We start from the raw sequence: 26908 nt of genomic DNA on the forward strand, positions 1-26908 counted from the left end.
GGCGTAATCTTGGTTCACTGCAACCTGTGCCTCCTGGGTTCAAGCAAATTCTCCTGCCTCAGCCTCCCAACTAGTTGGGATTACAGGTGCCTGCCACCACACCCTGCTAATTTTTGTATTTTTAGTAGAGATGGGGTCTCACCATGTTGGTCAAGCTGGTCTTGAACTCCTGATCTCAAGTGATCCGCCCACCTTGGCCTCCCAAAGTGTTTGCTGTGTTTGCCTAGGATCTAAGGTTTTTGCTGCCACTGACAAGGGTCAGGAAGGAGGTATACTTTGATTTAGGGGCAGTAAGTCCTAGGGTGAGAGCAGTAAAACTGGAGTCAGAAAAGCCAAGTCCAGTCCTCAGCATTTATTTACTAACTCTATGACCTCTTTGAATCATTTAAATTTCCTGTTCTTGCTTTCTCTTGTAAAACAGGAAAAGAAAAAAGATGCATTCTGCTTTGTTTGCAGGCATGAACTAAACAAGTATGTTTAGTTTTTACGGGTATTTCTGTCATTTTCCCACACTTTCATTAGTCCACAAGAAAGTTAAAGGCTTATGTTTCTTCCAATTTGTGATTACCAAGAGGCGCTTGAGAACTCCAGGATTTCCATTTCTATAAAATCTAGCACATTATCAGTAAAACATCTTGACATTTATTTTAAATAGATTATTTATCTGCTACGAACCATGTGACATGCTTCTTGTTATGTGATAATAACTCCATTATTTAGACAATTTAAAATTCCATTCAAGCAATAGTTGTATCCATGGACCAGCCATTCAAAGAGTAATTTTTCTTTAGTCATTGATCTTCCAAATTCGACTTTACTCCTCTCTCCTTTAAGCCACTTGAATTACATCGTGACATTGTTCAGTGTTGGCGTGAATGTGTATGCGTGTGTGTATGTGGTAGTGGTGGGGGTGCCTTTCTTCAGTGGTCCATCATTTCCTACTTTGGGCCTTTTTGGAAATGTTATTAAAAATTTTGATTATAGAATGGTACTGCATATTCACAGCATGATGCATTCATCAAAATAAATCTAGCCAAAGCATTTCATTTGTGGATTTGTACACCTGAAGCATTAAAATAAGAAATGTTAATTTCTTGCAGACTACTACCAGGTGATTTTAAATATCTGCTAAGCAGGAATGTCTGTTCCCATGTGGGGAATTTCCATAATAAAATCCTGGCACCCTCGCTGAAGAGTACAGTTTTATAGAAACAGAGAAAAACAACAGCAAGTATTTTCCCCGAGGACAGTTTTAGCTACAGTTTCCCAATGCTGCTTAGTTATTTCTGTCTTATTTTATGCTTTTGTTTTGAAACATAATGCAATTTTACCTGGATGCACTCCCGGATAATCAGGAATAGCTCAGTATGTTGTCTGGCTCTGCCAAATGCAAGACCTCCAGAAAATCAGAAGGCTCCACCGCCTTGTCCCTTCCCCCACCCACACCTCCAGCTGGGAGAAAAGGGTTAAGGATTATTGGAAAATAGAGGAGAAGGGAGGGAGCCCCAAGGAGGCCCACGAGCGGGAGGCCGCGCCTCTGGGTGCAGCGGAGCTCCGAGCGCTGTTGTGTGTTTGGAAGGAAGGATGCTGCTGCCAATTTCGGGGACCGCTGCTGCGAGGAGTGGGCGTGGCCTCGGCGGTGTGGCTGCTTGTTAGGAAAGATGCTGAGTGCTTTTCAGTGAGGAGTCAGGGCGGTGTGTGTGTGAAAGAGAGAGAGAGAGAGAGAAAAGAGAGAGAGAGAGAGAGAGAAAAGAGAGAGAGACGGGGAGAGAGAGAGGGAAAGAGACGAGAGGGAGGAGGGAAGGAGAAAAGACAGAGGGAGGTGAGGAGGAAGGGAGGGGGAGAGACAGAGACCTAGAGGGGCTGAAGACCCAGACGGGGCTGGGAGAGCTACTGAGAACAGGACTGGAGCGCTCCGAGAGCCTCTCAAGATCTTTTGGGGGAGCCCAATAAATGTGAACATGGGATCTGTCACGGGAGCTGTCCTCAAGACGCTACTTCTGTTATCTACTCAAAATTGGAACAGAGTCGAAGCTGGGAATTCCTGTAAGTATACAGCAAATGATTTAAAACTTGCAGGGGGGCTCTCTGCAAAACTTTGATTCTGTTGTTTTGATGATGATGATTTGCAGCTGGGATTGCTGCACAGCGTATTGCTGTAAACGAAGCATCACTTAAAAATCTTGCCAATGTGACCGGTTAACACTTGTCTCTCCTCTTGCTCTGGTCAAAATAGGCAAAGTGTCATTTCTCTTTTTGTCTACTCGCAGAATCTTACCCTCTGGTCTTTGAATATTCATTGAGAATGCCCAAGTTCTAGTAAAACATGAAATTATTATCTTATCTGGGGAATAGCCTGTGAATGTCTTCATTTCTTCCTTTTTAAAGAACTACCGAATGTTATTGGAATTATCTCTAACAGGAAAACTACCGGCAGACCTTACGTTATGCTGCATTGGCTTAGATTTCTGAAGTTTGCAATTGGGCAGACCAGTAGCTGGCTGCATCTTTAAAATGATGCAGGCTAATAACTGAAATGTACTGCAGACTTCAGGAGCACCAGCACTGGCAGAGGCGAATCTCAATATTAAGAGCCGTGCCCTCGCTGCTAAGAGAATGAGACTCAGTGCTCTCCTCAAAGAGGAGCCTCTTCCTACATTTTGCTTAAAGGAAAACCAGTCAGGTGATCTTTCAAAAGTAGGATTCCTTTGTGGTTGAATGCTTAACTCCATACATTTGTAATGGAATGTTCTGATGAAATAGAACCTATTTAGGGAAGATTGAAACCTTATTTATAATTTAGATATCATCCAGAATAATTTGGCAGACTGCCTTCATCCACTCTTTATTAGAGATGGAAAAAGTTTTAAAAGTTATCTTTGGCTTAAATTCTCTAAATGGTAGAATTTTCCCCTCCTGATTAATGACAAACAAGCTTGGCAAATGCAACTTTTTATTTTTTCTTGGATTTTAAAGGAAAAGCTCATTTGCTTTTCAAGAAATGGCTATGAGGCCTGTCCAGGAATTTATGTTGCTGCTGTATCATCAGGCTTAGATTTGGGGAAAAGAAGCAGTAATCAGGCATTTCTATGGCACATCGCTTGACTACACTAAAGAGTTCTGATGTGGGGAAAACATTACAAACTCATGGGCACAAGTCAAATGTCCACTCAGAGTGCCTGGCTCCTGTGATTTCGTGTTTCAGTTCAGAATGAGCTCATTTAATATCACAGAGTATCCATCACTCTGAAGGAAGGAAATTCACTCTAGGTTGGTTCTGCACATCAGATTCAACTTTAGTTTGAATGTTGAGATAATCTCATAAATCAATAAAATGTGTATAATTTCACCTAGTCAAAACCTTGGAATCTTACAATGGTAGCATTTGACAAACGTTGCAACGTATAAGCAAACACCACCACCCACACACAAATGGAAGTTCTGTAGAAAAGGCATAAGTAATTCATCTTCTAGCCACTAAAGTTCAACCAAAAAGAAAAGCACTAGAGGTCACTCTTACAATGTAAAGCACATCACCCCAAGCATCCTTCCCTCAAGAAAAGCAGAGCTTAAATCTGGCCTGTACTCAGTTCAGTCTTTCCACTAGACTATCTGTAGCTGGGTTTAAAATATATTAATCTAATTGATCGGGCTGTTGTTTATGTTTGTTTGTTTTCTTGAAGCTCAGTAAAAAGTGTAGGATGTACATCAACATTAAATAGCTTTCTTTTGCAATGTATCTCCTTAGAAAAGAAAAGGTGCTGAAAAAGATCTGAGGAGAGTGTAATATTTATGTCTGCTTGGCTCTGGTTGGATCCCTCACTGATACTTAAAATTTCAGTGCTGGCTCTATATTCTTTCAGCCTTGGTTTGTTCAGGAAGTAATCTAATGCTCTTTTAAACATCTGATGAGCTTGCAAAACCTACACGATTTTTCATTATAAAAAACTTTAAAGTTGACTTTAAATGGTAACCAAAGTGCTTGGTTACCATACATATGGAGTTGACTGTTCTTCAAGTGTCAAAAATAAAATGCAATGACCTTACATAATTAAAGTTGCATTTAGTAATTTATTGTGAATATTTTGACAATATGATTTGCAGCAGTATGTGTAAAAGAAAATATTTCGTTTCTCAATTTCTATTTCATTTTTCAATATTTAAGAAGTATTTTCTTTTTGGAAGAAGTAAAGTCTACTTGTACCAAGCCCTGGTGGAAAGTACTTCCTATGTTTCATCCTTTTTGGAAGAACAAGTACCTATATGTTTCCCAGCAAGATTGGAATTTAGTGTAAGGACAAGCAACTATCAACCAGCATATGCATTTCTAAAGTATTATAATGACTGCAATAATTCTTCTGGACAAGACTTTATATTAAGAAAAAGTGAATCTAGTCTTGAATACCAGTAGTAGAATCAGAAAGAATTGAATATAAATAAATAAAATTAAAGGTGTGTCTCAAGTGACTAGAAAGACCTTTTTCCCCTTTATTTACAGCTGATGAGCCAGGAACAAATCTGCCATCTACAGAGTCAGCCCAAGGTTGCCAGTTTGAAAGCTTTCATGGGACAGAACTCTGCAAAACCAGTACAGCTCAGGGATTAGGTGCACCTTAATTTGAATGTTAATTGATCCAATTAAGCAGCAGGGAAACTTTACATTAGAAGGATTCTGTTCAAAGACAAACATATATGTTCACATATATGCATATGTGCTCATTTGTATATAGGTATTGTGTATGTAAATATCTGTAAACTACTAGACTGATGTGCTTGCATATTTTCAGTGGCCCTGTTAAGTGCTTATCTGTCTAAAGATGAAATATGTTCAATGAACCACATTCTCTGCCCACTAGTATCCTGTCTGACATTTCAAAAGCAGCGGACTAGCCATCATTTTTTTCTCTTTGTTCTCATCAAGATGAGTTTTTAAAGTTATATTGAAGTGTCCCTTTCATCAAAGTTTAGAGATGGATCCTTGTAGAAGGGCGTGCTCTTTGAGAAACTGCACTGGCTGTTCTTGGTTTCTTTGCTTGCTACTAAGAGACATACATTAAGAACAGAGACATTTCTCTATTTTTCAATTGCTCTTATAAATCCAGTATTTCAACAAGACATGGTTGAAGACGGGGTCAACTTACCCCAAAAGAAGGAATGGGTGCAGTAGTAAGGCTGATGAGAGTTTGCTTTTACTTTTACTCTTGCAGGTCATATGAGGGGGGCTCTCTAGCCACTGGTATATTGAGCCCTACTCTTGAGAATAATTAATGCTCACCAATGACTTAATTAGAAGTTAACATCTCACTGTGTTCTTTCTTTTCTCTGATGGAAATAAAGGCCATATCTGATATCTACCCTAAAAGAAGCACTGAAGGATAGGTGAAAGCAAATTACCTGAGTAGATGATCACTCTTGTGGGCCCTGGGAGACAGCTGGACAGATTCTCACATTGTTAAAACTTAACCTTGTAATTCTTTCAAGAAGCTACTTTCTTTTCCTTCCCCCCCGCCCTGTCATATTTATTCCTATAGCATAAAATAACTAGAATGCAATAGTAAAGTACTGATAAAATGTAGTTCTATGAGACAATGTATAAATGGCTAGCCCTTATAAAGGTCAGCACGTACTTTGACTCACTTTTCTAATAGCAATGGTGATTTATTTTCATCTATTCAGTCCATTTTCTCCACTTCTTATTACATGCATCTCAACAATCTCTGATAAAGGTAGCCTCCAGCTCTGGAGATAACATAACTCATGGCCAACATGAGGATCAAACCTAACTTTCACATAATACCTGGTGCTTACTCTAGGCAATAAAGATTATTTTCTTCTAAAATTAATTTTGGAATTTATATCATATATAAGCAATTTCTGTATTGTAATGAGTATATCAAGATTAAATTGATTTTTGTTAAAGAAAATAGATTAACAGAATTGTATAACTTCTATTGTAAGATAATACAATATTAAACTCAGGTTGGTAAACTGTGGCCCATGGGCCGAATCTGACCTGCTGACTGTTTTTGTACGATCCATGGGCTAAGAACGGTTCTTCCATTTTTAGTTGAAAAAAATTAAAAGAAGAATTCTTCATGGTAAAAAATAATTATATGAAATTCTAATTTTATTCTTCCACTCATTAGTAAACCTACTTGACAAAAATTTCTACTCAAATATTAGTATTATATTTTGAATTTTATCAATTAAATTTTATTAAGATTGTTACCCTCTTACTATGTTAACTACTTACATAAGATTCTTTATGGCACTTTATATAAAAAGTTAATTGACCCTGATTTAAATAATATACAATAAAATGATAAGACATGAAAAGTGTATAAATTATACTTCTATGATAAAATTTAGTCTTAATTATTTAGCACACAAATATATACTCGTAAAGTTGTGCTACTGAATGCAATACTATTATTGCCAGGAACTATGACAGAGGATATCTTCAAGTTAATGTCTTCCTTATATGTTTTTTCTTAAAGCCTTTATTGTTCAAAAATCTTGATATTTCAGTAGGTATAAATTGTTTGTAAAATTCCCACAGTTTTAATCTCAAGTATTTGTGTTAGGATAAGCTATTCAATGAAATATATAAGTAATATGAGTTCAATGAAGTGTATAAGTAGTATAAGTTCAATTAACTGTATAAGTAATTGCAACTTAGATATTTTGAACAAAAATTCTGCTGTTATTTTACATTTTCATGAGCATAAAATATTCCACTCTATCTTAATCAGAAACTTGCATTTGGAATCAAAGATCATATGAGGAAAATGTTTTTTATAGAAGAGTATTTTTGCTCCTGTGACTTTTAAAGCAGCAGCTTTCTAAAAATTCTGAAATTGACCAACTTTCTAGAATAAACTGAAAAATAGATTTTCATTTAAGCACTGCCCACTAAGAGCTCATGATATTTAAGCAAGTGATTTTCACTTACCCATGTCAGTATGATAAATTTCTGTGTAAATGACTTGCGTATTTGAAATTGTATTTACTTTAGAATTCCAGGAACTGATCTTTGGCCCCGTTTTGTTTACACTATACTTTTTCCTACAGTCTTTTGAAAAATTAAGTTAAAAATATGATGCAATATCATTTAAAAACCCATTTTCATTGACATTGCTATTCCTATGTAGCAGTTTTTTTTTTCCAAAACAAATGTTCACTTGTTAAAATAGTTTTTTTTTTCATTATATTGTTTTTAGTGGTTCAGCTTTAAATGAAGATTTCTAAGTCTCGTCAAAAGGCCAATTTCCAAAAAGAAAAACAAACAAACAAAAAAGCCCCCCCAAAAAACTAGGATAGTCTCAAAGAGCTTAACTGAAATATGACTTTGTCTGAGTGTCAAAGGAATTGTGATGAGATTCGTGATCATCCACTGTAAGTGGACAACGATTAGGGATAATGGCACTGGCATTGCATGGCTTTGAGATTTTAAAAATAGAATATCAGCTCTGCTTTACAAATACCAATTTTTCTTGATTTAATACTATGTTTAAAATTTAAATCTCTTCTACTTCAGATTAATCAATATTGAGGCCTTAATATTGTTCACTAATGAATCATATGACCTTTAGGTTGCCAATTAGTCCCAGGTTGTTTAAGAAATCATTCTGTTATAAAGACACATGCACATATATGTGCACTGCAGCACTCTTTACAATAGCAAAGACATGGAATCAACCTAAATTCCCATCAGTGATAGACTGAATAAAGAAAATTTGCTACATATACACCATGGAATACTATGTGGTCATAAAATAGAATGAGATCACATCCTTTGTAGTGCCATGGATGGTGCTGGAGACCATTATCCTTAGCAAACTAGTAAGGGAACAGAAAACCAAATACTGCATGTTTTCACTTATAAGTGGGAGCTAAATGATGAGAATGCATGGACACATAGAGGGGAACAACACACACTCAGGCCTTTTGGAGGATGGAGAGTGGGAGGAGAGAGAGAATCAGAAACAATAACTAATGGGTACTAGGCTTAATACCTGAGTGTTGAAATAATCTATACAAAAAACCCCCATGACACAAGTTTATTTATGTAACAAACCTGCACTTGTACCCTGAACTTAAAAAATGAAAGTTAAGCAAAGAAAAGAAGTCCTTCACTCTCCTTTTAGAAATATTTTCATTTTGTTTTCACTGACCGAAAGTTTACAGAACGATCTAGCTCCTGAAAGCAGTAGGAAGAGTAAGAAAAACGTATCCAACATTGTTACATGCATGTTCAGATTGTTAGTTGAATATTTCTGGTGAAATATTAAATCATGCAAACTTTGACCTGATTGTCTTCCATGCTCTAGTGTTTCAATGATTATATACAGCTTATTTTTCATTTTTATTGATTCGGTAATTTTGACCTCAACTTTAGTATTTCTCTATAATCATTGAAATTATATTTTTAAAAATTAACCAGTATGATAGGGAAGGGTTGACCCATCACAGTGTATGTGCTTAAAGAGGAGATGCTTCCTATATTGTTGCACGATGTTCCTATGTTGTGGGTTGTGGTGGCATGCAAATTCTTATAAAATGTGTGGATGATTGTTTTCATGGGTATTTCATTTAGGAATATTTAAGAATACTCTATAACAGATTTGCAAGAACAGGTCTTGAGTTGTAGCATCAAATGCTAATATCAGTTTGATTTTGATCACTTTAAAAAGAAAAATCTCAGAAAGAGAAAGAAATGCCCCAAACCTCATGCAGACAAAAATTACAGAGTTTTGGAGACCCTGTGATTAACTGAAAACACCGACATGAAATAATTTACCCTGAAGATTGACATTGGAATTGGAAGGATTTGGGGTTTTAAAACCAGGGTTTAAAATCTTAAGAAATAATAGTTTACCCATAATTTTAAGTTATAACAAATTGTATCTCTAAGTGACAAAAATGGCATTGACTGTTCAATTGTCTTCTGATATTTTTGAGGAAAATTTTGATATCTAAGACTTTAACATTTAAATTTCTTCCATGAGCTCTTAAGCTGTGACTATCTGTGTATTTCAATTAGATATGCATGCTGTATGTGTATGTATGCATTTATCTGACTTTTGAAACTGGCTTTCCTCATTTTTTTTTTTTTTTTTTTTTGAGACGGAGTCTCACGCTGTTGCCCAGGCTGGAGTGCAGTGGCGCGATCTCGGCTCACTGCAAGCTCCGCCTCCCGGGTTCCCGCCATTCTCCTGCCTCAGCCTCCTGAGTAGCTGGGACTACAGGCGCCCGCCACTGCGCCCGGCTAATTTTTTGTATTTTTAGTAGAGACGGGGTTTCACTGTGGTCTCGATCTCCTGACCTTGTGATCCGCCCGCCTTGGCCTCCCAAAGTGCTGGGATTACAGGCTTGAGCCACCGCGCCTGGCCTTCCTCATTTTTAATCTATGATTTTTAGGCTCTCCAAAGTGTAGATTACTTCAGGGGGCTGATGGCTCTGTGTTGGTAAAGACCAACCTGATATATAATTGCACAAGCAAAGATAATTTTGTTTCTTAATTGACTTTTGGAGCACAAAGTTTTTTCCAAAATGTTTTTTGTTAGGGTCTTCATAGTTAGTTCATAGTTACTAACTATAGTTACATAGTTCTGTAGTTACAAAAAAACTACAGAACTGTGTAGTGATAAAGAATGTACATGCCAAACACATTACAAGTTATCATTATTGCTTCAGTTTGCCCATGGAACACTGGTATTTGGAAGAGGAAGTGGATATGCTTGGGTTTTTTTCCCCCCTTCCAATGAATTTTCATTATGGTTCATGGAAAAGTGGTACTCTAGTAATAAAATTGGGAAAATAGCATAACAGGAGGTAAAAATGAGCCTGTTTATGTTACAGTTAATGAGTCATTCCAATGTAATAATTGGAAAAGTGAGTGAAGCCTGAAAACATTTGACATTTTAAGTAGTTCAAAATTAGTAACTATAAAATTTTTTAATGCCATAAGTATTTAATAGAGCAATGATGAAATTTATCTCCAAGGTTTTTAAATCACAAAGGAAAAAAAATGGTGTGATATTATCTGTTGGCCTATAGCTCTAATTACTTTTTTTTATTAAGTACCTCTCGTTACTTGGCAGTGCTCTAGAATAAGATATTATGGGCTTCTAAATCGTAAAAGACATATTTGTTTCTGTAACCATTTTGTTCCCACTGGCAATTATGATACTTATAAATGGGGTCATAGGTTGATATTACTTTAAAAGCACCATGTGAATATATAAATGCACCTGCCTTCCTAAATTATGTTTATTGTATACTTTTTAGAAAAATTATAACCTGTAATTTCATTAATTGACTTACTCTGCAGTTATGACCTATGGAAGTATTTTTTTCAATGTCATTTGAGTAAGGACACGGATAAACTCTCCTAGCAATTGGTTGTAAGCCTTAGAGTTGATAGTTGCTTGGATGACCTTGAACAGACATTTGATTCCCTTGGCCCACCACAGAGACCCCCACATTTTCCCATCAATATAAAGCAATTGCCTTTGCTATACCAAGCCCAATAGAGGGACTTCTTGGAAAATCTGAGAAAGTCAAATTTCTAGGCTAATAGCTTTGCTCTAAAAGAGTGCATATATATTTTTACCTTTAAGACTCGTCTTCAGTTTTCAAGGATACTGTGTATTTGTATTTCAAAATCTGCTGGTCAGCAGATGACTGACCAAGAACAACAACAACAAAAAAAAAAAAAAAAAAAAAAAAAAAAGGAACTAGATTGAAAGTGGTGTTTAAGGGAAATGAGTTGCTGAGATAGAATTATCAGTGTGTGTGTGTGTGTGTGTGTGTGTGTGTGTGAAGATAACTGTGGGTGGGAATTGGAAAACAGACCATTTTGGTAGGAGAAATAGAAAGCATTGCCCCTAGGTGGCACATTTTGAATTAAATAGTGATGGGATGTAGAATAAGATTGTTTCTTATTTGCTATCCATACTAGAGTAGTCTCTAGTATGCTTTTAAACCAGTATGTGGGATTAAAAATTAGCAAGGGGTCTTCTTGGCTCTAGTTTAAATTCACCCAAACAGAGAAGTGATATTACACTTTTGTGATCTCAAAGATCTTTATTTTCTAGTACATGGTGTAAAGACCTCAGGATCCCCAGTAGTTAATCAACTTCTCCTCCCACCCTGAGTGCTAGTCTTTCTGAACCTAGCAATGAAGTAGAATATGTTGGGAGAGATTTTGGCTTAAAAACCACTAGATAAATTGAAGCATAATTTAACTCCCGAAGACAATGCAGTAAAGTGATATGGGTGGCAAGAGAAGGGCATGGTAAACAAAGTTTAACATTTTTTCATGTCATTCACTTTTATCTCTCACTTTTGACTGATTTTAAACAAAAAGAGTTTATCTCCAAGGCATAAAGCTGCAAGAATGCTTAGTGGTCCTCATAATTAAGGGTTTATAATACATATTTACATTTGCCATGTTTTAGATGTTTAGAACTTAATTAAAAGAACATTGCTAAAATAAAAGCAGTTCTATCTAAATTGGTGATGAGGGAATTCTATGCAAGGTTATAAAGCTGCTCAATTAGGCTCTTTTGTTTCATATTGTGTATGATTTCTGTGCTTATTTGAACTGTTGTACTTTGGCATGACAACTGTGTCACAATCCTGTTAAGAAAACTTCATGCTCACATACAGCTTTGTAACACTACCTCTTAAGTATTAAAAGATGTGTAACCTTTTCTAAAACAAATATACAAAAAATAGAAATAATTTGGGGAAAGAACTAGGGTACATTTAAGAAAGCAAAGAGCAAACACTGTAGATAACATTTAGTTTCTTAGACTCCTAGCATCCTTCATCACAAAATGAAACATGATAAAACATTTCATGGTCAAGTACATACTAGAGGAATGGAAAAAGAAGGCTAATACAGTATTTTAGCTACTAAAAATAAAATTATGATCACCATAATTTGCTATGCTTAACACGCAAAACAGCCTGATTCATTTTTTTAACCTGTTCTCTTTGTAAATAACCACATTGGTTTCTTGGAAGCCTTGCTATGTGCTTGCCTATGGAATGGTTTCTTTATATTTATGTATAATTGCAACATGAACCAGATTAGCATGAAAGTATGTAGGTAGTACCATTAATCACTGAAACATTCTCTAGAGAAGATGCCAGGAAGTTCTCTGTTTTTCTGAGTTAGCAAAATCGAGCCTCCTGTGATCATTTTCCTCTTTCATTTTCCTGGATATGAGGATGATCTGGCTGTGACATCTGTCACGTTAGCGACGGCCAGGGTTGATTTGGCTGAGACGGCTGGTGAGGCAGCTGTTCTCTCTTCCTTCTTCACTGCTCCCTGTGACCCTGATTCACTCCATTTTATATCATGCAATATTTTAACTGCTACACATATTATTGTAGTTTTAGGTAAGCTTGACATAATGTACTGTTATATTTCACCAAAGGTACAGATTTTAAGAAAAAGCAAGTTTTCCCTTGCAGCTATATTTCATTGTTAGGCACATCCAACATTAATTTGAGGCTTATGAACATGGCAAACAAATGTCTTCCTACTCTGTGTTTGCTGATATTTCCAGTTTTGTCTGTCTTTACTGCTTGATATAGCTTGGCTCTGTGTCCGCTAACCAAATCTCACCTTGAATTGTATAACCCCCACATGTCAAGGACAGGACCAAGTGAAGATAATTGAACCATGGAGGTGGTTGCCCCCATACTGTTCTTGTGATAGTGAATGAGTTCTCATGAGATATGATGGTTTTATAAGAGGCTTTCCCCTTCACTTGGCTCTCATTCTTCTCTTGCCCACCGCCATGTAAGACGTGACTGTTTTGCCTTCTGCTGTGATTATAAGTTTCCTGAGGCCTCCCCAGCCATGCCAAATAGTGAGTCAATTAAACCTCTTTTCTTTGTAAATTACTCAGTCTCAGGTATGTCTTCATAGCAGCGTGAGAGCAAACTAACACACGGCTATTTCTTCTTCAATCCTGGTGTCCCCAATGTCCTCTACTCTTTATTTCTTGGCCTGTGCATCTGTTGTTCCCTTGGTGTAAACTATTCTCAAATACTTCACTTTAAAGCCTCTTGGAAAATGTCTACCCAAAACAAGCCTCGTCTCCTTTGTCCATGGAGTCTCACCACCTCAACTTTAATCATTCTCTACCAGAAATTTCATAGCACTTTGAATGTTTGCTTATTCCTGCCCTGATCATAGACTATCAAAATGGAATTTTAAAAAGTTTCCTTTGCAACACCGAAATTTTTGAAAGACAGAAGTATTATGTTAATCATTTCAGTATCTGCAACATCTAGCACAGTGCCTGGAATAATGAGCATATTCAGTAAATGGGAAAACAATACATTGATGGATGATAATTTGTATTTTTTTTTTTCAGTTGAAACACCAAAAACAGAGAAGATGAACAGAATCAGGCTAGACAAATTGGAAAATTAAGTTATTTTGGTGATTTAAAAAGTCCTTTTTATTTAGGATGCCATTCAATTTTGCTATCATTTTAAAAGTTTGACTTTATATTTAACTCTATTCCATTTCATTTCATTAGGTTGAGTACTTATTCTAGTCTGTCATAATCCATTATGTTGCATATTCTCCTGGTCAACCTATTCTTATTATTTCTCACTATCTCTCTTTTCCTTTCCCTCTCACCTTTAAAAAAAAATTTGTAGCAAATGTAATTTGATAGACCACTATATCAAATTATTTTGAATTAAGGACTCTCAATGGACAGGCAAACAAAAAATACATCATGAGTGTAAAATAAAATTGGAACAGCATCAGCCACTGCCAGTCCATCCTCATGTCTGCCTATGTGTGTAGCACGTGCCTGATCATCTCTTGCAATTTGAAAGTGGTACTGAAAATTACTCTCCACATTATGAGAAGAAATTTTCAACTCCATCCAGTTTGGACTTCAAGTCTTTTGTGTTGGTGTTTTATTTTCCATTTCTGTTTAAAGACTTTTCTCATTCACATAGGGTAGAAGAAAAATAAAATTCATTCTCCATTTTTTCTTTTCATTATTAACTTTTACAAAGGAGTGTGACCACAGCCTCCTTGCCCTTCTTTTGCCTACAAATATATGCAAGATGTTTCTTTTCATTGCCTTTAGCAACTTTTTTACCAGCATTAATGCGTTCCAAACTTTTATTTTTTGCCTTTCTGTTTCTTTTTTTTTTTTTTTGAGACAGAGTCTTGCTCTGTCTCCCAGGCTGGAGTGCAGTGGCACAATGTCGGCTCACTGCAACCTCCGCTTCCTGGGTTCAAGCACTTCTCCTTGCCTTAGTCTCCCATGTAGTGATTACACCTGCCACCATGCCTGGCTAATTTTTGTACATGTAGTAGAGACGGGATTTCACCATGTTGGCCAGGCTGGTCTTGAACTCCTGGATTCAAGTGATCCGCCCACCTCGGCCTCCCAAAGTGCTGGGATTACAGGCATGAACCGCCGTGCCTGTCCTTGTTTTCCTCTCTTAATTTCACATATGTTCCTTTTATTATTTTCTGGTAAAACCCATCACTTGTTTTTAGATTCCACTCACGTTTCATCCTCCTCATGGTACACATTTGTGGTTTTTATTGCCAGAAGTTTATAGTTCATAACTTTTCATGCATGTTGACATATGTTATCATTAATAATGACAAATACTCCTTTTCAGTGGGCTCTGTGGACTCCCAGGTGGTGAAGTGTGCCCTTTCTTATTTTATTCTCACACAGGACTGTGAAACAAGTGTTATTATGATTATTTTACATACTAGGAAACAAATTAGAAGGTGCTTCCAAAGCTACTGAGTAAGGAAGAATAAAGCTGAGACTTAGACCCAATGACTCCAAAATCCATTGTTCTTTGAAATAGAATGTGCCCATCTTCTCCCTGCATCTGTGAAATCTCCTCCCCTGAGTATCAAACCCACACATGCTCATTCTCAAGGTTCTTGCTCTGGCATGATAGTAAATTCTAAGAACCCACAAATGCTCATTCCTTCCTCTTTTTTCCAAGGATCTGTCACTTTCATCTTAACAGCAAGCCCCTTTTGATTAATCAGAGTGAAGTGGCAGGCAGTCGCTCATGTAGATAACTAACGTTTTCTCCTCTGAGTGTACACTGTCCTGCTTGCTTCTTGGTACCCAAAGACCTATTCACTTCCTCTAAATTCCTTCTTTGACTCAAGAATTTCAAGAACAGGGCAAGTGGTTGAAAGAGCCTAAATGACAAATAAAATCCAACTCCTTTCTGCAAGATTGCAGCACTGCTTGACCAAGGCATTCTACCAGTTTTGTTCCTTTCCTCCATAAAAGCCCCACTCCTTCCCCATGTTCAGAGACATATTCCCTTTGGTGCCATAGCAGTCTTCTATGGCTGCCATAACCAAATACCACAGAATGAGTGGCTTAAACAATGTACATTTATTTTGTCACAGTTCTGGAGGCCGAAAGTCCATCAAAGTGCCATCTAGGTTGGTTTTTGGTGTGGCCTGTCCTCCTGACTTGCAGATGACCACCTCGTTGCTGTGTCTTATGTGGACTTTCCTTTTTACACATGGGGGAGAGAGAAAGAGAGAGAGAGAGAGAGAGAGAGAGAGAGATCTCTGGTGTCTCTTCCTCTTCTTATAAGGATGCCAGTCTTATTGGATTAGGGCCTCACCCTTACAACCTCATTTAAACATAATTGCCTCCAGTTATGGCCCTCTCTCTAAACAAAGTCACATTGGGGATTAGGGCTTTGATGTATTAATTGTGGAGGGGGGAACATAATTCAGTCCATAACAGGTGCTCTCACTGTTGCAACTGTCTAAACTCATGCTTTTTTTCAGTATTGGAGAACAAGTTTTGAAAGTTCAGCAGTAGATACATTGCTTTTGCAGATTAAAACTTAACAGCTGAGTGGAGTCCTCCTGAAGTTGAATCCTGGTTCAATGCATTGCTAAGATCAATGGCATGGCATACTCAACCATCAGCCACCACTGCCTGGTGGCCACGGGGATACTACTGCCTATCCCTTCTTTTGCTCTTTGCTTTTACCTGCACCTGGTGCTGTCTAGGTGCCTCTAGTACCCAAGAGTTTCTGATATCCCAACATTTCCATATCCGTTATCAGAAGTATTTTTTCCCCTCCAAAGTACTTTCTTCTCTGTATGTTACCCAGCTCCAGTTGTGCTGTGATTCGCTCTGTGTGTTTCTCATATCCCCTCCTCAAAAGCTGATTGTGCAGTTTGTTTTATCTGGCACTTTCCCACTTCCTAATCAGTAAATCTCAGTGCATACAGCTCCTCCTTCTTCTTCCTGTGACACATTCTACACTTAGTCAAAAACAAACAAATAAAACATAAATAAAACAAACAAACAATAATCTTTCTAGTAAGTTTTTAAAAGTCAGTTTAAAATTTATCATCTAATTTTAAATTTGTAGAATGCCCTCCACGTATTGGGAACTGGGACAGATGCTTGCCATACATTATTTCAGTCAATCTTAGCACAGCATCTGTTCATGCCCAATGTTTTCTTATACGCATATTTTCCCATCCTCTCCAGTGCATTTCTCTTGTGGCTAAGTAGCCTTTGGATTTATCTTTTCAAAGGTTTCATAGTAGCCCATCAAGTGGATATACTTTTATTTAAACATTCCTCTATTTTGAACTCATTGGTTGTCCAATGACTTATGTTTTGAATTCTCGCAGTCTATCAGCATCTGCTTGTAGTAGTATATGGCTCCCTTAAGATTTTTGTATTTCTCTAATATAACAGTATCTTAAGCCATTTGCAAATGTCAGTGTCAAGAACTGTTCAATGTCATCGCACTTTGTCTTGCAAAAGTCCACATTTCTTTTGGAAGGAGAAACTTAAGGTTACCGCTGTCTCCTTGCACCCCTCCCCTTCCTGCTCAAGAATTTATGGCACTTAAAGATAATTCTATTTCTCTTCGAGCACTATCATTTGTTCAAACATGAACCTGCGGTGGTGGGTACAGACTGTCACGTATGACGGATCTCAGAAGTGCATCTGTCACCCTCCAGGAAACCCCTTCACTCATCAATTGGTCTTGTCAGTTATAGGCACAGCTGTCTCTCCAGCCCTCAGCGGCATTACCAATCTTCTCTACATGTGTTGCTCTCTGGAGCTCGGTGCCTGTGGCTTCTGATGGGCTGCTGCAAATGCAGGTTTTTGGTTGTAACCATCAGCCTAGGGTCTTCTCCAGAAGCATGATTTACTATTTATGGGTAGGACCTCCTAACTGCTCTATCGTTCCTCTTTCGGTACTGATTTTGATTTCCTTCTGGCATCATAGAGTTTTCTGTCTTCCTTGTCAAAAATATCTTTTTCTGTCTTTTTGAGGGAAAAAAGATATCTTAAGAAAACAGACTAGGGTTTCTCAATACTTCTACTTTCTTCTTAGCAGGGACAGCAACCTATTTTTAATGAACATCAAAATGAAAAAGAAAACACTTCAGATTTAGAATTTTGAATGAGAGGTCTGTTTCCCTTGCTAAACCAGAACCAGTACTACTTAAGCCAGTCTCCTGGAGAGTGAATATGATTCTGTGTAATATCAAATATGCTTTTGAGTAGTGCTACTTATTCATTCCAGCCACTTTCAAAAAAGAAAAATATCAGAGACTTTCAGGCCACATCTTACCTCACTCTTTCTTTGACTATTAACCCCTATACACCTGTGTAGCCCAGCTCTCTTTATAGTTATGCCTGAAGCTCTTAATATTTCTTTTTTTCTTTTCTTTTCTTCTTCTTTTTTTTTTTTTTTGGAGCCTCACTCTGTTGCCAGGCTGCAGTGCAGTGGTGCAATCTTGGCTCACTGCAACCTCCACTGCCCGGATTTGAGCGATTCTTCTGCCTCAGCCTCCCGAGCAGCTGGGACTACAGGCATGTGCCACCACGCCCAGCTAATTTTTGTATGTTTAGTAGAGACGGGGTTTCACCATATTGGCCAGGATGGTCTTGATGACCTCGTGATCTGCTTTTTCACTACTCACAAGCATCTTTAAGCATTTACTCTATCAAACAAAGCAATGTGATCGCAATTTGAATAATATTTCAAAATAACAATGTTTATGAGCTGTTTTCTAGTTTTCTTCCTATCTACCTGTCTGTATGTTTTACACAAGTAACAAAATATTAATGGAAAGTAATTTCAGAGGAAATTAATTTGTTCTGAAATGAGTTTCTTCTTAATTTGTATAATCAATTTTTAGGTGGATTTGAGTGACTGCACTTAAGGGATCACTTGACAAAGCATCTCTTCATAGTTGTATAGCTCTTTGCTTGGAACTGACTGGGATATTGTTGAAAATAAAATAATTTAATCACATTTCATATGCTAGGCAAAATATCAGTTGAAATAGTATGAGCAAATGGCTGATCTTAGAGTTGCAAATCATTGCATCTAAGAACAAACTGTTTTTTTTTTTTTTTAAATAAAGGATATAATTGATACCCATGACTGAATGTAGCATTTTTTAGTAGTGTGGTTTGAACTGAGAATTGTATTTAGCCTCTCTCTTAATGTTCTACAGTCATTTCCTAAGCCATCCATTCTTCTCAGAGCAAGAGATGCAAACACAGAAGTCCCTGTCTGTCTATCTAGTTGCCATTTCGGGGACACTTCTTATTTCTAAGTGGACTCCCAATGTGATATACAGAAAATCAATTATCAGAGATTTTGGAGAGTGAGTAAGAAACCATCCACTCATTCAATTTCTGAAACAGCTACATGTGAGTTTCTTCTTCTAGTCAGGGTGGTGAGGTATGATGATAAATGTGTCACAATCCCTGATATTCAGGGACTCACAAGCAAATGGAGAAGGTAAAAAGTAACTATAATAAAAGGCGGACTGTGATCCATACTACACTTCAATATGGATTCCTGATCTAATACAATTCTGACTTATTTGGTAACCTGTGTGTTTCCTTTCATTTTTCTTAAAAATCAATAAATAACCAGTAATATCACTAGAGTTGATATCAGATGGGTTTTCATAGTTTTCACCTACCTATGAAGTGATAGATTAAAAATTTATCCCCAAGAATTACACTGGCTGATTATGTTTCATGCTAAATGTACTCTGTAATATCACGCTTTGGGACTCTGGTTATTTTTCCACTGATACTGATGATTCAGTGAATTATATCTAAGAAAGAAAGAAACTAAAAATGTTAAAAAATTTCTTAGTAAAATATTTTTTACATTCCCTGGGTGGTTTTGGTTTCATACACTTATTTTCTCTGCGTTGGGCTGTTGTTCATTTGGTCTGTTAAAGTGTTCCGAACCATAGTAATTTCTACAACTTCTTGGGGTTTCACCTTACTCTGCTTATTTCATTCATTTATTCACTCAACAAATATTTAGTAAGCCTCCACAGTGTGGTACCTGTCATTACACATGTCTTCAGCATCAGTTGTCTTGAAATGTTATTATGGTCTGAATCAGTAAATTCTTGCTCGCAATTGAGAACAGAAGTTTCGACTCTCAGACACGCAGTGCTTTTGTGACCACATTTTATGCTGAAGGTTTTGCTTTTTCCTTAAAACAAAGTGTATTGTATTGTTTAAGGTGCTTATGGAGGGGGCCAGTGTTATTACAGGCAATGAGCTCAGAGGCTGTACTCTTATAGCTCACTCAGGCTTAAAGCTCAGCTTTGCCACTTCCTGGTCCTGTAGAAAAACAGCACAGTGTGATAAGTGCAATGAGTGAGAGGCGTACACAATATCTGGAGTGGTCACAGGCAGAACATCAGGTGTGAGCAGTGGGAGTCACTGAAAGGTGTTTACTGAAGGATGAATAGGACAGCCAGATGAGGAAAGAAGGCGGAAACACGTGCCCATCATAGGGAGGTCCACAAAAGCGTGTAGCCTTTGAATGCACCACGGTAGTGCAGAAGGACAAAAATGATCAGAAGTGGCCAGGTCGTGAGCAGTCCTGTAGGTAAAGCTAAGGACTGAGGTTCTTATCTAGAATCTTGATGGGTCATTTTATTATTATAAGTGTTACGTATGCACATATGTGTGACACTGATTAGATTTGCTTTTTATAAACTTAAAACTCTCAGGAGGGTGAAGGATGGGAATGATAAAAAACAGGAAATGGAGTCTAACTTGAGTCCACAGAGACTAGGTATTAAGCTGGTGAATGAACTCCTGTAAAAAGTAATAAGAGCTACAGAAAAACGGAGACAGTGACAATGCTAATAAAGAACAGGCAACAACAAACTTGTTCCACATGAGCGTGAAGGAGTGACAGCACGTCCATGGTTGTCGGAAAGTAGCGACACGTGAGAGCAAGGAGTGGCAAATTGAAGTTGGTGGGTTTTGCTTTTTATTGTCTTATAATAAATGTGCTTATATCTTCCTAAAGATGTACTATGCTTTTTGTATGTAGCTGCTTTTCTTCTGAATTATTTATTTATTTATTTATTTATTGAGACAAAGTCTTGCTCTGTCACCCAGGCTGGAGTGCAGTGGTGCAATCTTGGCTCACTGCAGCCTCTGCCTCCCGGGTTCCAGCGATTCTCCTGCCTCAGCCTCCTGTGTAGACTAGCTGGGATTACAGACATGCGCCACCACGCCCGGCTACTGAATAAGAAATTTTAAGTGTGTTCATTTTTTGAAACTCTCTTCCTAAACTTCTCTACAAAGGATCATATTTAAAAACTTTTTTGAGATTGTGTGTGATTTGTATAATGCAATATTTGAGGACTATGCCATGGTAATGTATTGAGCACAATCTTTCTGAAATAAGGCTGATACAAAATATTTTCTAACATTATGTATTGTTGCATTTTAATGAAATCTTTTGCTTTTGACAAGAATAAGAATTTATCCTGAATTGAAGGTTTCATGGGTGATTCTTCCACAACACAGAGCACTATAATGTTTTCCTGCCCTCCATTCAAATACCTACCTCCACCCCACCCATTTGGCTTAAACAGTAAAGATTAAATACATCTGCCTTATGACAGAAGACTGAATTCCTATAGCTGATTTATTTCAATGCTTTGGGAAAGATACATTTAGGGCTTATGTATTTATCATTGGATGTGTAAAAAGAGAATTTGGTAAAATGATAAAATGGAAAAGCAGGCTTAAAATTTTACAATGTGTTCTTTGAGTTACATTCAATTTAATTAAACAAACATTTACCAAGTGCCTGCCATATTGAAGTATATTCTAGAAAACAGGCATAAGATATATAGATGTTGATCTCAAAATGGATGAAAGAGAGAGGCAGAGAGACAGAGATAGAGAGAGAGAGAGAAAAAAGAAAGAGAAATGGTACAGCTAATCATGATGGTACAAATTGTACTACTTTTGGAAATTCCACATCAATTGATTCCGTTTTTTGTTTGTTTGTTTTTATGTTTTTTTTTTTTTTTCTGTATCTAGGGTTTCAGCAGCCAAAGGTGAATGCTATTGAATTATTGACCATATTTGATACCCCAAGCATTGAGAAGAGCTGAAATAATTGCCCCTTCAGAGAGCTTTAATTCTCCAGTGTGTTCTGTAGCATTAAATCTTATGAGATTTAAAAATCTATGGCAGGAAACATTTGAGGCTTCCAGTTGCTCTCCGTTGGCAACTGTTACATTTTTAAAATATGCCCCTGGACATATCCAGCCATGAAGAAAAACCCATAAGGTTTTCACTCAACAAAGTTGTAAAATAGTAACCTTTAGTAATTTATAAGTGAACTCAAAAGATTTCTAAAACATAAGAGGAAAATCTCTTTTTCAAAAAGTGTTTTAGCATTTTGAACATCAGAATTGCAAGTACAACGAAACAAACAACTGGTCTTTAGAAAACTATTTTAGCCTGTAATCCCAGCACTTTGGGAGGCCGAGACGGGTGGATCACAAGGTCAGGAGATCGAGACCATCCTGGCTAATACAGTGAAACCCCGTCTCTACTAAAAAATACAAAAAACTAGCCGGGCGAGCTGGCAGGCGCCTGTGGTCCCAGCTACTCGGGAGGCTGAGTCAGGAGAATGGCGTGAACCCGGGAGGCGGAGCTTGCAGTGAGCTGAGATCCGGCCACTGCACTCCAGCCTGGGCGACAGAGCGAGACTCCGTCTCAAAAAAAAAAAAAAAAAAAAAGAAAACTATTTTAATTGATGACACTGTTTAGCTAAATCTTCTTGGGCATTTAGATTTCATCATTTATAAAACACTATTATTCAATTTAATTTTGCTTAAAACCAACAAACATGTATTCAAAATCCTATTGGCTGGGAATTTGGATCCTACCAGTATAAATTCCCCACATCACAAATTACTTGAGATGCTGAATGAACTCAAATAAAAGATAACTATTTATATTTATTTTTATTCAATCTTAATAATGTATTTAATTTATTATGTTGCAGCCCTAAAGAATTAAAAGGAGCTGTTTTTTCAAATGTGCATACTCTGAGTTGTGTTACAGTGAAAAATTAAATTCTTAGTACTGAGGAATAAGATGATAATTTTATTTGATTTACTTGACTTGACTTGATTATAATCTGTCGCTGAAATTTCCCCTGGGCTCATTGAAATATATGTTCTCAGGCTATGACATAATCTGTTATCTTTTAAATTTATCAACATTTACTATACAAAAAGAAGCCCAGAAGTTTATGATAGATAGATAACAATCTTTCACTTGGCTACTGGTTATATGCAAATCCTTCAGCATGCTGTTTCAGAATACTTTATCCAAGAACTTCAGATAACTTGCTGTCTTTAATTTTGTTTGGCATCTGTAACATTAAAAAATGTCTGTTAAAAACTTTTATTTTTTAATTATTCATACAATAAGACCTGATAAACCAGATACTAAATTAGAATCAGAAATAGTCTCAGCTTCTCCTTTTCCTCATCTACTCTTTATATCAAACGTATTTTTTTTTCTGATCACCCATAATCAGAAACCCGAAGAGACACTTCTGTTTTTCTGCTGTCCTCACCTATTTCTTCACATAGTCACAGATTACTGCAGCTGTCTCTTTAGTGTACGTACATCTTCCCCATCCCTTTTGTTCTACTGCCACAGTCTTTCAAACTACACAGCTGAGCACACGTTTTTAATGTTTTATTAATTACTGTGCAAGAGTCTTACACAGGGTGCCATAAAGACAAGGAGGACACTTAAGCCCGAGGAGGTTAGCCAGTAGGTCTTCATCTGGAGGCCATTCCAAGGTGATAATCTCAGTGAACCCAAATAGAACTGTGTGTTTAATCAAAATGTAATAGTCAAGTTTAACTAAAATGCAATAAGCAAAATATACTTTTCCTGGAGCAGCCATATGAAGGGTTGATTGGGTGGGAGAAAGTAGAATTGAACATGAGTTTAGAATTAACACTAGGTTTTATGAATGGCAATTAGATTCTTTGGATTACCCCATTCATTGTGTGTGCACAGGTGTGTACATGTATGTGTGTGTGTGGGTGAGGTAAGGGGGCTGTGCTGAGAAGCAGCCAGAGTCTCAGTTCTAGGGTCCACCCAAGTGGAAGAATTCATTAGAATCTGAAATTAAAGCAGAAAGTCAAGAAGTGGAGTAAGCACACCTTTAAAGTAATGGGGGTGGCTGCAGCCATATAGAGCTCTCTAAGGGCTCAATTGCCTGCAGGGGTGCTGGCCAACTGGACTGCAGATCCTCTCCCAGACCATATTCTTATCAACGGGCACATTTCCTGAGACGCGCAGTCTCTTTCTTTTTAAGCCATGGGGTGGAGCAAAGCAATATGTGGGTGGTGGACGTTTAATACCAATAGTGAGTTGGGTGGGGGCAGCTAGGGCAGAAATGATTCAAGTGTGGTTTGTAGTAAATCAGTTCCTCTTTACTGATTGTGACTTGATGTTCTCTGGGACCTGGTAGGGACCTCTAACTTCCTTCATTACAACTTCTTATCATCTTCAAGAAGTTAAGGTAACTTTTTGCAGGTGCCATCTGGAATATCACTGATGTACTTTTAAAGGAATCTCACTTTTAAAGAGAATATGTTCCACTATTGCTTATAAGCAGGTGTCTCCCCTATCCCACATCATGTCCACATAGGACAATGTCCTCAAATACTTGCTGAAATAACTAGTTCTAGCAATAAAATGGGAGAGCTGTGCTGTTGGACACAGGGAGGGGAACATCACACACCAGGGCCTGTCTGGTGGTGGGGGGCTAGGGGAGGGATAGCATTAGGAGAAATACCTAATGTAGATGACGGGTTGATAAGTGCAGCAAACCACCATGGCATGTGTATACCTATGTAACAAACCTGCACGTTTTGCACATGTATCCCGGAACTTAGAGTATAATACAAAACAATAAATTAAAAGCAAAGATGTTGAATGGCAAATAAATGAGCCCAAAGTCATCAGCAAGAAATTAAAATTCTTTGACCTTCAATTTCTCATATAGAAAATAAATACAATATCTTTCTCACAAGGTTGTAGTAAAGATTTAACATGGCTGAGATATAACATGCAATACACATAACTATTATTAACATTTTTATCTAGAGGGCTCCAGTTAAAACATTGGCATATTGGCAAGCATCAATTTATTTTATTCATGTCTTCATTGATAAACGTGAAATCAATTTGCAGTACATTAGACAGTATAACATATGTCAGGGAAGTACCTGGATGTCAAGGAAGGGGTATCTTTTATAAAAGAGTGCCTAGGTGATGAACAGGTACATACTTGGTCAGTTCAACAGTATTTTACAGGAACTAACATGGAAATTATAACTTACAGACATGAAAACAAAGAAAAACTATACCATAGTCTTCATAATTCCAGGAAATTGTGGGTAAGAGTACTGTATACAAAATTAACACACACAAAAATAACATTTTTGAATGAGACTGTTGATCTTTGTCTTTTACTATGGGGATGATCAATTTTTAAACAGCTGTCTTGAAAAACAAAATGACAAATGGTGGCTACTTGTAATCCCATCATCATATTAATAGCTCTAAGGGTTATTTTCAACTAATGATTTTAAGTTCTAAAATCCAAAAACAAAAATTCAAACATTATATTTTAAAATATTGTGTTTGAGGCCAAAAGTGGTTCATGGTGGGATATGCAAATGAATTGAATTGAAACAGGTGTTTTCTATTTTAAAATAATTTATGATGTAATTCAAGGCATAGTACATAATATCTAAGATAATATTAACAATTAATATAGTGGTATTTGCAAACAATACGTGAACTCATGTGTACTGAAAGACCTGGAAGTACATGAGTTACCAGTACTTGGTTTAGTAATGAAGAAATGTTATCAGGACTTTGGGAGGGTTACAATTGTTACTGGCCTGGTCAAGGTCTGTGCTGCTTGCATGCAGTAAATCAATCACTGTGATAAAGGTTTTGCAAAAGAGAGAAGATTTATTGGCAAGGTCTCCAAGTGAGGAATTGGGAGAACAGCTCTCAAATCCACCTCCCTAAAGATGAAGCTTAGGGATGTTTGTGGGTTAAGGAAGTGGCATGATCTAAGGCATGGGGAAGGTGATTAGCAGTGGGGAAAAATGAAGTGACAGGTTTTTTGTGCACAGGAATAGTCAGAGTTCATGGCAATTCGTAGGACATATATACAGAAAATGGTGGCGTTAGCATGTTCTGTGGGTGGAGTTTTGGCTCTCTGACATCAAAAAGCCACCTCTTGGGCACTTGTACAGGCCCTGTTGGAAGGCCAGTGGTCTCTACTGGTTTGAACTGAACAGCAGCTGGCCCAAGTTTCTGAGAAACAACTGAAGCGACATGGTGACCTAGGAATTACCATGGTGACCTGAAATGATATCCATGTATAAAGTAGCCAGAGAAGATAAAATTTCAGCTTCAGTGGCGAGGCCTTCAGCTACCATGGCCTTCAGCTTCATAGAAAAAGGAAAAACATAAAACCAAAACCAAAAAGTGACAAAGAGCAAGCAGGGCAAGCAGATCTGGTAAAATTAACCCCTCACTTCACAATAGATTTGAAAAGAGCTGAAGGACCTAGAAATATGAGGGATCAATCCTATGCTCTCATCTAAGGCTTGGGATTCTCTCCAAGCTCATGTTAATTAGCAGAATTTCCTTGGAGCTGAACCTCCATTTATGGGCTTGCTGTCAATGAAGGACCATCCTTGGATCCTAGAGGCTGTCCACCATTTCCTGACAGTTGGCCCTTTCTACAACACGGTGATTTTTCTCCTTCCAGGCCTATAAGATAAATTTCACCCATGCTGCTTATCTCTTTGACTTTTTGTGTCTCTGACCTTTAGACCTTTTGAAGGTCTCCCCTGATTAGGGCAGCCCACTCAGGCTAATACCCCTTTTAGGTAACTAAATTAAGGACCTCAATTAATTAATTACATCTACAAGGTTAGTTTACTACATAACATAAGCACAGGACTGATATCCCATCATATTCACAAATTCTGCCTGCACTGGAGGGGAGGGGATTATACTAAGCCTATACAGGGGGCTGAAATTTTGGAGACCATTTTAGAATTCTGTCCACTGAGGGGGCTCATACACCTGGCTATCTCTCTAGATGGGAGGGCTCTATGCTATGATGCTGCATGTGTTTAGGGAGATCAGGAGCTGGGAACATTTGAGTGTCCTTGTAATAGTGATGGGTCTCTTGTAGGGGGTGGAGTCTTGTTGGAAACAAAAAGATTCCAGAGCTCAGAACAGATATCAGTTCTTCTGCATTGAGCTAATGCACACCTACTCTGCCAGCTTTTAGCCAAGCTTCTAAAACAGTGGAAATGAACCTCTGAGACCAGCCAAGCTTGTTCCTTGCTTGATTATGAAATCAAACACAATAATCTTAGCTAATGAAATGGAAATATTCTCCATCTAATCTCATGTTATTGCTCAGAGAAGCTTATTGTTTCTAGTTGACTTGATTTTTTTTT

At 37.4% G+C, this 26908-nt stretch overlaps 1 protein-coding gene across 1 annotated transcript in view; it reads left to right on the forward strand.

Annotated features, from left to right (window-relative positions):
* Nucleotides 1-1556: 1556 nt before the first annotated feature.
* Nucleotides 1557-26908, forward strand: part of CNTNAP4 (contactin associated protein family member 4) — a 279240-nt gene continuing 253888 nt past the window's right edge. The window contains exon 1 of the mRNA XM_028841115.2: nt 1557-2046. Coding sequence (XP_028696948.2) covers nt 1962-2046 — 85 coding nt within the window. The 5' untranslated portion in view covers nt 1557-1961. The remainder of the gene's footprint in view (nt 2047-26908) is intronic.

The sequence above is a fragment of the Macaca mulatta genome, chromosome 20, assembly GCF_049350105.2.
Source record: "Macaca mulatta isolate MMU2019108-1 chromosome 20, T2T-MMU8v2.0, whole genome shotgun sequence".
Lineage (NCBI taxonomy): Eukaryota > Metazoa > Chordata > Mammalia > Primates > Cercopithecidae > Macaca > Macaca mulatta.